A 12,992-nucleotide genomic window follows, 5' to 3' on the forward strand; every position below is an offset into this window, starting at 1 on the left:
GAACTCTATTAAACCTTTCCACTTGGCCGTTTGATTGTGGATGATACAATGACGACTTGAGATGTTTAATGCCATGCTGTTTTAAAAACTCTTCAAATTCTCTGGAGACGAACTGTACACCATTGTCTGTGACGATCTCGCGAGGAAGTCCTTCTCGAGCGAAAATGTTTTTTAGAAACTCGATCATTGTTGCTGATGTGGCTGTCGAGGTATGCTGGACTTCTGGCCACTTAGAGTGGTAATCAACGAGGACTATGAAAAATCTCTGACTCTGCGGTGTTTTATCTATTCGTCCTACAATGTCCAACCCAATCTTATCCCACGGTTGATCTGGAAACTGGACTGGTTGCAGCGGAGCAGTTGCTGCCTTGACTGGTCTGTCTGTCGCGTTACATACTGCGCAATGCTGTACTTTATGCTTGATCTGTTCATCCATCCGTGGCCACCAATAATGATCGCGGATGATGCTGGCGGTTCTTACGATTCCTTGATGTGTCTCATGTGCCATATCTACAATAATTTCTCGGAGACCTTGCGGGACAACTATCCTTTCGCCTTGCATCAACAACTCATTGTGCACTGATAGCTGATTTCTTACACTGTAGTGCGGACGCAAATCTGGCACACTGGCACTATCCGGTGGCCATGTCGACATAGTATACCGTATCACACCAGGCAGAACTGGATCATTGGCCGTAGCTGTCTGAAAATCTGTGCGAGACAAGGGAACAATGACTAGGGATACTACGTCCTCTTCGAAAAACATACCGTTCTCGGTATCAGGACTGGGAAATCTAGACAGGGCGTCTGCTACTAAATTATCAACACCTTTCTCATACTCCATACGGAAGTTGTAGTCTAACAAACGAGATGCCCATCTGGTGATACGCAGCGGACGTACTCCTGAGCCTTTGTTAGAGAGTAACGTCACCAACGCCTGGTGATCTGTACGAATGGTGAATGGACGTCCCCATAGGTAAACGTGCCATTTTTCACACGCCCATAGGCAAGCTAGGGCTTCTTTTTCACCTGTGGAATATCTACGCTCAGCGTCAGTGAGCGACCTGGAAGCGAAAGCAACTGTTTGAAGATGCCTCCCGGCTCGTTGCTGAAGTACAGCGCCTAGACCGTAGTTAGAGGCATCAGTCGATACTAGGACTGGCAAGGACGGATCGAACATGGATAAGATGGGAGCATTCTGGATGCTCGCCTTAACTCTCTCAAAACTCGCCTGAGCTTCAGGGGACCAGACAAAACGCACGCCTTTTCGCAGTAGGCGTCGCAGAGGCTCGACTATGGTTGAACAGTGCGGAATGAACTTGCTGTAATACTTGATGAGACCTAGGAATGCTTTAAGCTTGGCTGCATCTGAGGGAGCTTCAAAATTCTGAACGTGGTCTACCTTTAATGAAAGGGGTGCTAACCCGTCCATGGACAGACTATGGCCCAGAAATGAGAGCTCGCGTACATTGAACACACCTTTCTTGTTTAGCTTCATTCCCGCTCGGGAGATAGCTGACAGCACCTCTCGCAAGTTATGATCATGCTCCTTCTGAGAGGATCCGTAAACTATAATGTCATCCAAGTAGAACTGCACTCCTTTACATTCTTTGAGGATTTTTGACATTATCTGCTGAAACGCTGCAGGAGCGGATGCCAAACCAAAACATACTCTCTTGAATCTAAAGAGTCCTTCATGAGTAATGAATGTAGTTAGATCTCGACTCACCGGGTCGAGTCGGATCTGGTGGAACGCGGATGCTAGGTCCAGCTTGGAAAAGTGTGATGCTCCTTGTAAAGAGTTGAGGAGCTCATCGATGTGTGGCAAAGAGAAAGAGTCTGTGACGACGGCCTGGTTGGGCGCACGCAGGTCGACACACATCCTGATGCTGCCGTCCTTTTTCTTAACTACTACGATTAGTCAGACCCATTCCGAGGCGTTGATTCTCTCGATGACTCCTTGACGTTTAAGTTTGAAAATTTCTTCGGAGACTGCATCACGTAGGGTGATCGGCAGACGACGTAGTCTTGACTGTACAGGAGGCACGTTCTGGCGTACTTTTAAAGTATGCGTCTGCTTCCGTACCAGACCAAGTTCTGGCGTGAACAAGTGCTCGAACTCCGTAAACCCAGGAGGCAGCTTTGATGTGTCCCGTGCTGGCGGGTTCGAAGAAGACTTTGAACTGGTGACAACTGGCTGTTTAACCTCTGTAGACTCGATGTCCACGACGTCTGTGCCTGTAGATGAGAACCGTGGAGCGTCGATACTTGGAAGTAGTGGTCGCGATGGTCCGTCGCCAAGAACGCTTGGTACCCTTGAATTCTGCAGCGGAAGTTGAAACCCGGTTGTAGTGAAAACGATCCGTTGCCTGGGGCATACGGTTGACTTGATCCGAAACCACTGAACTGCTGTGACGACACGGTGAACGGAGTCCTCCGGGAGTCGTCGGCCGGTCTCACAGGGTGACTTGCTGCTGGTCCTTGGACAGCTGCATCAACGTAGGAACATTCAAATTCCGCGCCTGACGTGGTCATCTTCAATTCTCGTACTCCATCAATGCCAAGTAGTGATCTCCCGCCCCGAATAACGTAGAACTCTAATGGCGCTTGTCTATTTCTGAACTTGACCTGAGCAAGGAAACAACCTAATACTGGAATTGGCTGATGCATGTAGTGCATGAGACATCTTCGTGGTCGCTGTAGACGTATGTTCCGAGCTCTGTTAATTTGCTGGAAGATCTTCTCATTTAAAATGGAGACATGCGATCCAGTGTCAATGAGGAGATTGAGAGGAACTCCATTTACCTTGACATCTGCGATGAACTGGTTGTACTGGCTGTGATCCTCAGCCTGCGGTTTTAGAGACCGAACTGGGGTGTCGTCCGTGGTAACGTTGCAGTTGTACGCTGATGCTGCTGCTGACGAATCAGGCCTCCATGGACGTCTGGAGAGTTGTCGTCGTCCTAGGCTTGAGGCTGGATGACGACGGTTATCACCGTCCGCGGCAGGTGGTGGTGCACGGCTGCGACAAACTATCGCAAAGTGTCCCATCTTACCGCACATGTAACACTGTGCGCTCAATGCAGGACAATGTTCTCTTGAGTGGGTTCCCCGACCACAAAACCGGCAGGAGGTGTTTGGCTGTGGTCCGTACCTCGCGGGAGGCAGGTCACGACGTTGCATGTGACTCTGTCGTCCCGATGGGCGAGATGCATGAGCTGAAGCAGGATGTCCTCGATGGAACCTTGGTGCAGGCGTGGTCGGCTCATATGACCATGCCGGAAAACCTGCACTCTGCATAGCTGAATGTTCGTCTCTCGGGAAGACCGAAGACTGCCGACTTTCGTGACTGGTCACTTGTGCGCGTTCGGTATTGGGCACCGCAACATACTGCACCGGGGCAGTGGAATTAGGGGCGTCAGGCACCGCTCGACGGGACTGAGGATGCTGAGATGTAAGCGCTAACTGCTCAAACTGGAGGGCCAACTGTACGGCACGATCTAGTGTTGGCACCTGTCTGTCCACACACTCTCTTAAGATCCGGTCTTGGACACGACGAGAGTCCAAACCATCGAGGAATAAGTCACACATACGTTCGTCTGACTGCTCTTGGAATGCACAAAGGTCATAGTGACGGCGCAGTGCCGCGAGATACTCGGTGACACTTTCACCGGGCTGTTGTACACGACTGCATAACTCCTTACGTTCCAGCGCGAGCGAGCCGGAAAACACAAAATGCTTTTCTACCGCCGTCATGAACGTGTCGAATTCATCATGAAGCTCTGTAGCAGAAAGATTTATTAACCCAAAAGCAGCCACTACACGTTGCCCTTCGACTCCCAGCAACGAAAACAAGAGCTGTTTTTTTCTTCTGGGCTCTACTTGCTCAAGACCCGACGCTCCTAAGAATGATAGGAACGTTTCCTTCCATCCGGGCCATGCCTGCGGTGGCGATCCACCGACTGCAAGGAATTGTGCAGGTGAAGGTAATGCCGCAGACTGTATGACTGTAATGTGCTGTGTGTTTTCCATTATGTAACCGCAGGTATGATAAGGAGTATTTCAAAGTCTGTTTCCAAAGATGACGAAAGAAACAAAAAATTGCTCAAATGCCAGTGAGGAGAATGTGTACTCAAGGCGAGTTTCAACCCAAGATGGAATCGTGTCCGGGACACCAAAACGAATTATGACCTCGCGAGAGCTTTTATGCGCAACGTACAGAGATTGTCACGTGCACCACACTTTCGAATGACCGTTGACAACTTATTATCAACTACTTTGAACCTCACCAGGTTGACTGACGAAACCGATGGTGAGCAATAACACCGTTATGCAAAAGAGATGCGTGACGTATGTCGCGCGTTCACAACGTGTGGGCACGGTCACAACCGACAAGGGTGAATTTCAGAGAGACAAGACTACAAGTCCGTAAGTGAATGTAGGTAAACGGCTGTAAAAGACTCGGGTAGCCTTGTGCGGCGTACTGTATTAATACACCGAATATTTTCAGGCGTAAACCTCTGTACGGTGTTTCAAGTCTACGTTAAAGTGCAAATGCTGTAAATGGTACGCTTGCACGAGCGGGACACAACTGCCTCAAAACCCAACTAGGTGAACGAAATCCCGTCACGAAACACTATTTACGATAACAGGAACCTGCTCACTCTAGTTCATAATGTAGAGACATTCTCGAAAGAATGAAGTTTCGGGCTATAGTACTGCAGTGAAGACAAGAACACCGGTCGGAAGTGCAAACCACAAAACAGCTGGAACATAACGACCTAGGTGTTCGATCGAGTCGGATTCATAATCCTTCAAGCGAAAGATATCGATTTGCACTGTCACAAATCCGAAAATCCGAAATTCAATACTTGGTCCTTTTCTTTCTTCAAAACGAGGGGTTAACCGCCATGCTGCAAGAATCGGGAACGCCGGCCGCCATGACTGCCATTTTGTTTTCGTTCGTTCGTTCGTTCGAACAAGGCTTCTTGGCGAGGGCCCAAACCCGGCTAACCGCGTCCGCGAACACTTGACAATCGTTATGTTCACAGAGAACCAACCCCGAAAAAGAAGAATCAGGACCGCGATAGTCACCGGGCGCCCATGCCAGTAATTATCCTTCCGAACAGCGACCTCAATCGAAACTTAGAAAGAGGACTTCGTCGCCAAAATTATGTTATGTTTTAAGGGGGGTACACGCGCCGATCCCCCCTGGTCCAGCTACATATCAAGGACGAGGGTGGCCGGCAAGGGCACAACTCACCGAGCTGCCCAACGGGGCCCCATGACGCGAGCCGGGCCGGTGGTCGGATCAAAGAGACATATAGTCGGGTCAACGTTCAGGCCAATCTCTGAGCAAGTTCCTTGAGCCGCCCCATTTATTGACACACTCCCGTAGATGGCGTTAGTTTGCAACACTACATTTCTCCTCCGCATAAAATGACAGAGGAAGACATGCTACCGCTCGTGAAGCCAACTGAAACGCTGTACATGGAAGATACGCTGACACTACACTGAGGTGACCTCCTGGTACGGCATATCACTTGATTGCTCTTCATGAGGCAGCGCTGAAGGTATGCTGGGACCACCTTTGATCGGGATCGTCGCATTGATTGGAGTGGGCTGGGCACTGTCTTGTGAGACAGGCGGTCCGTTTCCCAAAACATCATTGGTCAGAAGCGCAGGAGATAAAACAGGCGGAAGGTCGCCCAGCGGAACAGGCATGGACATGCCTCACTGAGTTGAAGGCAGATGGCTAGGCTATCCAAAATCCACCCTAGAGGACTGTGGCCTTTTCTGTTCGTATCAGCGTTACAAAACAGGCTGCCCCGTGCAGCAGCTCTATGGCGTCGGCTTCCATCTGACCACACCAGAACTTTCCCACCTGACGCCGACGACCTCAAGAATATAATGAGGGCTGCCCTACGGGCCACGTAGTGCAGCGCCAGTATTGACACACGAACTGACCCGTGAACAGCTATGAACAATAGAACCCAGGCTGGGCCCGCAGGCCTTTTGGTATGGGCACTCTGCCTTCTGCGGCCCTTGTAGGCCTGGATCTCCTAAAATATATGCAAAATAAAGTATTATTATTATTCTTATTATTATATTATTATCTTTGAATGTGCTGTGAACAGACGTGCCGTGTGAGTGCGCCCTTTTTTGTTCATTCTGCTAGACTCCTCATCCCGAAGATCTGTGCCTTAAAGTTTTGTGTCGATTTTTTTTTAATGTCCTGTGACCAGACGGACAAACCAATTTTAACTCTTTTTTTCTCCTGTTTTCTTCAAATAATTTATATTGATTAGTACCGCTGAAGTGGACATTTACTGTGGACTTCTAGTATCTTAACGTTTTTTTTTTCTTTTTTTCTTTCTGACCGATTATGTTACCAATTCTACCCAAAAGGGTTCAGTCACATAAGCCCATGTCGGCTTTGACGAACCTGACAGCTTCATGAGTATAGTCCTCGAGAATAAATGAATTATTATTATTATTATTATAATAAAACAAACTGCAGAGTACTTAGATTAATTCGGATCAGGAGCAGGTATCAGGACAGGATGCTAACCTCGTCGTCGTCGTCGTTTTTCGTCAATTGGAGGCCCAAGCGCCAACCCAAAGCCCCAAACGGAGTTTGGGTTCTGGGCATGCGCAGTGGTGAGCCCCTATTTCTTTGGGGCCCGCAAGCTTTGGGGCCCCTCTTCTAAAACTCTCTTATATCGCGTGCCAAGATGTGTTAGCGTCAGCATTAGCGTGATGGACATCACGCCTTTTTTTTTTTTTTGAGTATCCCCCATATTGTGTTTTATCGAGACCATCGAGGCGGTCGGATCGGCATCCGGCTCGCACCCAAGTTTCGAAGTTTGTACCAATGTACGTTTTAATAACTGTTCCCAAATAAACCATCCAGTTTTTCTATTGCAGTCGTGGGACTTCGTCATTGAAATCATTTCCAAAACAATTACCTTAATAATAATTGTGCGTTGTGAAATGATAACAGTGCGTTGTGAAAGCAAGACCTGTTCGTCGGAAAAATCTCAAGTGCACAATTTGGAAGTGCGCCAGGGAATCTTGTACTACCAGCTCCAAAGTGGAACAAGCTCACGGAAGCTTGTCGTGGTCCCACAAAGTATGTGTTAGCGTCAGCATTAGCGTGATGGACATCACGCCTTTTTTTTTTAGTGTCCGCCATTTTGTGTTTTATCGAGAAAATCGAGGCGGTCGAATGGGCATCCGGCTCGCACCCAAGTTTCAAAGTTTGTACCAATGTACGTTTTAATAACTGTTCCCAAAAAAACCATAGAGTTTTTCTATTACAGATGATCCCTTGAATTGGGTTCCACGCTTCATACGAAGCACAGATGTGCCGGTGACTCGCTTTCGGTTCTCGACGCAACGCAGTGAAACGGACTCAAACACAAGTGTCTGAACCGGCCTTTATCCTGGCTGTCGGTGCGGCCGTGGCTGACCACGTCTTTTTTTCCGGCCTTTTGTGTTGGTGGTTTTCTACCGCTGACCAAGGGATGCTTTCGTCCAGTGCCGCAAGAGTTTCCATATTCTGCTATTGGCTTTTGGTGGGCCATAACCCCCCAAACAGGCGAAAAAGTGAAAAATGTTGGAGCTATAAAATTTACTGCTCCTACCTTAGGAAATTTCTTCCTTCGAAAGCCGAAAGGTCTCGTCGCCAATAGTAGAGTAAAATATAAGAGTTTATATTCTAGTTCACTGCACCAATATAAAAGTTTACTACCGGTAGCGTCACTGAGCAAGAACGATAGAGACGCTTCGCAGCAGCCCTGAATAGGCGCCGTTATAACCGCCCTTCAGCTTTTGTTTCCTCTTCTTCCGTTCGCTTCACTTCATTATTACCATAGCAGGCCAGGTTATTGGCATTATAGATTCTACACTGTCCTTCTCCCAGCATTATCATTTGTGGAGGCTCGTAACCGCCCGTTTCAGTGGCTCATTATATAGGTAAAACAAGAGGTCAGCAATGGCGGATATAATCTGGCGCGCGTGCAAAGCGTCTATACTGGCTCGAGCTCGAGCGCCAGAAGCTGTTTCAGGAAACGAGCGTCGCGAGCATCTTAAGATCGCGTGTTCTTCATTCGACTCTACGCTTTGCCCAGACGCATCTCAAGATGAAGGGCTCTTTTCTTCTGACCCAAGCCTGCACCGCCAGCGCCCCAGCTGCCGCATTAGACGCAGCACTTATTTTCGGACATGGCACTTTCCAACGACTGGCACTGCTGTGCACCGCGATTTCTATCTTCATCGCAGTAAGCGACAGCCTCGTTACCGTGGTATTCGCACAGCCCATCGAACACTGGTGCAGGCCACCGCCGGAGCTAGCTTACATGCCGACCGACGTCTGGAAGAATCAGAGCATCCCCGTGGAACCGGACGGCACGTTCAGCAAATGCACCCGCTACGAGCCTCCACTGGACGCGGGAAATGCGACGGAGAACCGAACCGTGGTCTTTTGCGACGAGTGGGACTACGCTCTGGCGACCACGGGGAAGTCCATCATCAGCGAGTGGAACCTGGTTTGCCACAGACACCGGCTCCTTTTGCTCCATTCGCTCGTATACTTCGGTGGAGCCGTCGTCGGGAGCGTGATCGGGTACTTCGGGGACAGCTTTGGCCGCAAACCAGTTTTCGTGGTCGCGCTGTTACTGCTAGTCGCCTCTGGCACGGCCATAATCGTCTCCAACACGGTGCTCACGTTTATCATCTTGCGCTTTCTGACATCGGCGACATCTTTGACGGTTTTGAACATGGCGGCAGTTCTGCTGTTCGAGGTGACGGAAACAACGCATCGCGTCGTCTTCTGCTCCTTTGCCTCCTCGTGCACATCCGCGGGGCTGACACTGTTCCAATTTCTCTTACTGGCGGTAGGTGGACACTGGAGGCTGGCTCAAGCGATACTTATGGTGGCGACAAGCTTCCTCCTGTTCGCTTCCTACGCCATTGAAGAGTCTCCTTGTTGGCTGCTGGCCTCGGGCGACATCCAAGGTACCGAGCGCGCAGTGCTCTCGGCTGCAAAGGTAAACCGCTACCCCCTAGACGACGTGAAGGCCAAGATGACTCACATCAAGTACGTGATGTTGCGGAGGGGCAACACGCAAACGAACGTTCAACAAGCGAGCCCCTTAGACCTTGTCCTGAACAGTTCTCTGCGTTTCCGATCCGTCACCCTTTTTTCGAGTGCATTCATGACGCTCCTTCACCTCTACGACACCAGTCTTAACAAAACCTTGGTAGAAAACCGGACGGTGCACTTAACCCTAATAGTTGCGCGGCTACTTGGTTCGATAGCTTTCTTGTATATCGTGCACTACCTGAGCCGGCGCAAGATGATTTGCGTCGCCATGTTACACATGTCGGTCGTGCTAGGCTTTCAGACTTGGCTGGATTGGCAAAAGGACGACAGCATCCTGCCCATTGTCACAATTATCATTAAGGTAATTGTTCTGGAAATGATTTCAATGACGATATTTGTGTATTTGTTGGAGATATTCCCCACTGTGCTTCGAGCCACGAGCTTTTCCTTAGGCACCATGTTCGGTAGGAGCGGAAGCGTGCTAGTGCTCTTGATCACAGGGCCCAACCCGCCAATTAATCGAGCTCTCGCCATGGCGGTAAGCGCGGTGATGTTCACTTTGATCGGTTTAGCTTTTCTTGTTTTACCCGAAACGAGGAAGGTAATGGCCACCAACACCATTCGCGAGACAGAACTTGAGGACATGTGGCAAGTGCCTGCCAGAGAAAACTTTACGCGTCTCAGAACTATTCCTACGCGTCCAGATGTTTCTAAGAAGTCCTAGACGCCATTTCTTTTTATTAACGCCGCTTTTCATGATGTGACATTTTATAAAAGAAAAAAGTGCAATGTGTCAGTGGCGTCATCGTCTGTACGCGTCTGCCCTGAATCCGCAAGTGCACTGCTCATGCATTATACAAAAAACTGTGTTCGCTTAAGACAAAATAACAGAAATCACTGCGTACACGCCCAAAAAATGTCTGAAAAATGTTCTTTTCACACATATGAATGCTTCGAACACGTATGTAGCAGGGGTTTTCCCAGGAATTGAAATTAGGGGGGTGCCTAAATGTCTAGGGGCCGGGGGGGGGGGAGGGGGGGGGGCGGTGTTGGGGAGGGGGGGTGCGCTGAGAATAGAGGAGTCGTTGCGATTTAAGAGGGTGCCTCCAGAAAAACAAGGGGGGGAGGGGTGTACATTTCCTAGGGGTGTGTAGAGAAATCACTCGTTTGTAGACAGTCTTAATGGGAAAGCACTAACTATACTATGAAGTGGAGCCGGCGACGTCTGTAACCGCAAAAAAACAAAAACAAAAAAACGCTAAAGAAATGCCTATTCTCTCGCTGGCTGAGCAAAACGGCTCATATTGCGAATTCGGTGCACGGTGAATAGACCCTTTCCGAAATTCAGTCTGGCCACTTCAATCACTATCATCATCTCTGGAACGGCATCTGTGCCATACCAATGGCAGCCTTCTAGTGACTGATAAAAGAAGACGTTGAAGATGCTCCTAAGCGGATCTTTCGAGGCCTGTACATTCGGGGGGTCAGTACGACGCGACAATGGAGTGGAACACAAGAGCCAAGTAAGCGTTTATTTCTAATAACTCAGATTCAATCAATTTGTGCGCGGCACACAATCGGCTTTACAGCACTTTGGTGTGTAGAATTTTCTCGAGGCACCTGAGTGGCTTGGAGCTTAATTATGAATGCAGGTTCTTGGTCACCATCAAACTGAAAGTGATCGAGAAAGAACTCACATCGAACAATTCCGCGCGTGCCGTTGACTTGCGAAAGTGACGGTGCCGATACAAGTTCATTTCCGCCATTGATATGGCAAAGCCTAAACTGCTTTACAAACCACCAGATGGCACTGAATTTCGGAAAGGGTCTATTGCCGGCGAGGCTTGCCGGTGGCACCGGCGACCAAAAACGCGCCAGTGGTGCACCACATGACCCTCTTCACTTGAACACAAAGTAGTAGTAGTAGTAGTTTATTGTAAAGTGAAAAGGAGGTAGAAGCAAGGCGAAAGGTTAGTCTCCCAGTGGTGGGGTCAGCTTTCTCGCCTTGCTAGGGGGATAGGGGGAACCAAGAGTGGTTGAAGGAGAGGTGGCGCAACAAACACTATGATACACTATAATACACTATGATACACTATTTACACTGTGATGCAATATTAAACGAATTGCGTGGCTAATTGTGATCCTTTCCTGACGTATTACAGGCTGCTATAGCCTGCGGATTTTAAATAGTCAAGCAGTGCTCTTAAAGCTTTTGTTCTCGAATGCCGCGAACCTGTCGGGAACAGGAGTGACTTGGTGTTGCCAGCAGGAATGTTAAGCTGTTTGAGGGTGGTCAGAAGTGTTTCTCGGTGGTTGCTCACCGCTCTGCAATGCCAGAGATTGTGTTCGATGTCCCCCGTGGCACCACAGGCACTGCAGGCTGGGGATGACAGGCGTTTGATGAGATACAGTCGAGAAGCGGTTCGGGCGCAGCCTACCCTTATCCGATGAAGTAGAGCTTGTTCCAGCCTGCTGAAGTTTTTCTTGGGAATTGTGTACGGCGGTGTTCCAGCCGCAGTTTCAGGGTCAGGGTGAAGTTTCTGAATGGCTTTTTGAATAAGGCTGTTTGACGAATTATTTGGATGTACGGAGATTGTTGGTGTGACATCCGCATGAGCAGCCCGTGCGAGAGAATCCGCAGTCTCATTTCCTTGAATGCCAACGTGTGAAGGGATCCACTGAAACTGGATGGATGCACCTCCGACAGCTGCCTTCTGCACTAGGTAGGCTATAGTGCGAGCTGGCGGAGATGCTGTTTCCAGGTTCGTGAGTTGCCTCAGAGCTGCTTGGGAGTCGGAGAAGATGACAAAGTGGTGTAGCTCCGCGTGCTTGAAAATTTCTTGTACGGCAAGCCAGATGGCAGCAAGCTCGGCACATGCGGTGTTCATGCAGATGTCCAATCGACCTTTCGTGTGAACTCTAAGTTGGGGAATGCAGTAGGCAGCTGTGGCGGAATTCCCACGTATGCTGCCATCTGTATATATGTGCGTTTGTCCTGCGTAGTCTGTGGTTATCAACTCTTCAGTAATAGACCGCGCTACGCAATCTGCGACCCTACCTCGCCGAGGCAGATCAGGAATAGTTGCCAACATTTGCAGTTTCTCTTCGTCACAGTGAGGCGGAAGTGTCTCTGAAACGTTAGAAGGATAGCCGATTGTTGAACGAAATGCTTCATCCATCCTTCCCAAAAAAAAGTATGCCTTGCTATGATGCCTTCGATGAGTTTGATTGCATTAGGTGCACTGTGGAGCCTAGTGAAATGTCGAAGCACTCGTTCTTGTGCTTGATTCCGTAGTGGAGAGTCGCCGGCTTCTACGAGTGTGGGCACATTTTGCAATGAGCAGGGCAGGCCGCGGCAGAACCTTAGCGCCGTTCGGTGGAACGTTTCAAGAGTTGTCCATCGTGGTCTTGCTATGTCGAGTAGGGGAAGTGCGTAGAGCACTCTGCTTACAATGAGACCCCGATAGAGCGTCAACAGTGATGACTGGAACGGACCCCAGTTTTGACTCGCGATGCGGTGAAGAGCACCACATAGTTTGCGAGACTCTTTCATGACGTGCTTAACAGCAGGGCGCCAGTTCACTCTGTCGTCTATAATGACGCCAAGGTATTTAACTTGTGTCCGCCTTCGAATACGTTCTCCTTCCACGCGAAGTCTTGAGAATTCGTAACGTATTCGCCCTCGTGGTCTGTAGGTGAGTGCGGGGTCTTAGCAGTAGACAATGTGAGGCCAGCGTGAAAGAGAAAAGCCGAGGTGGTGTTAAGAGCCTTTTGGAGTTGTGCTTCAACTGTTGTTAAGAGGAGCGTTGGGCCAGCACCCCACAGTACGACGTCGTCAGCGTATATTACACATTTGACTGGAAATATACTTTCCTTTGGCAAAGCA

The 12,992-nt window shown here is 49.3% G+C and overlaps 1 protein-coding gene across 1 annotated transcript; it reads left to right on the forward strand.

Moving 5' to 3' along the window:
• Nucleotides 1-8,144: 8,144 nt before the first annotated feature.
• Nucleotides 8,145-9,830, forward strand: LOC120839547 (solute carrier family 22 member 7-like). The gene has a single exon (XM_040209850.2). It carries the CDS (start codon nucleotides 8,145-8,147, stop codon nucleotides 9,828-9,830), a length of 1,686 nt encoding a protein of 561 aa, XP_040065784.2.
• Nucleotides 9,831-12,992: the final 3,162 nt, after the last annotated feature.

This window comes from Ixodes scapularis, unplaced genomic scaffold, assembly GCF_016920785.2.
Source record: "Ixodes scapularis isolate PalLabHiFi unplaced genomic scaffold, ASM1692078v2 PGA_scaffold10__122_contigs__length_95168666, whole genome shotgun sequence".
In the NCBI taxonomy this organism is placed as follows: Eukaryota; Metazoa; Arthropoda; class Arachnida; order Ixodida; family Ixodidae; genus Ixodes; species Ixodes scapularis.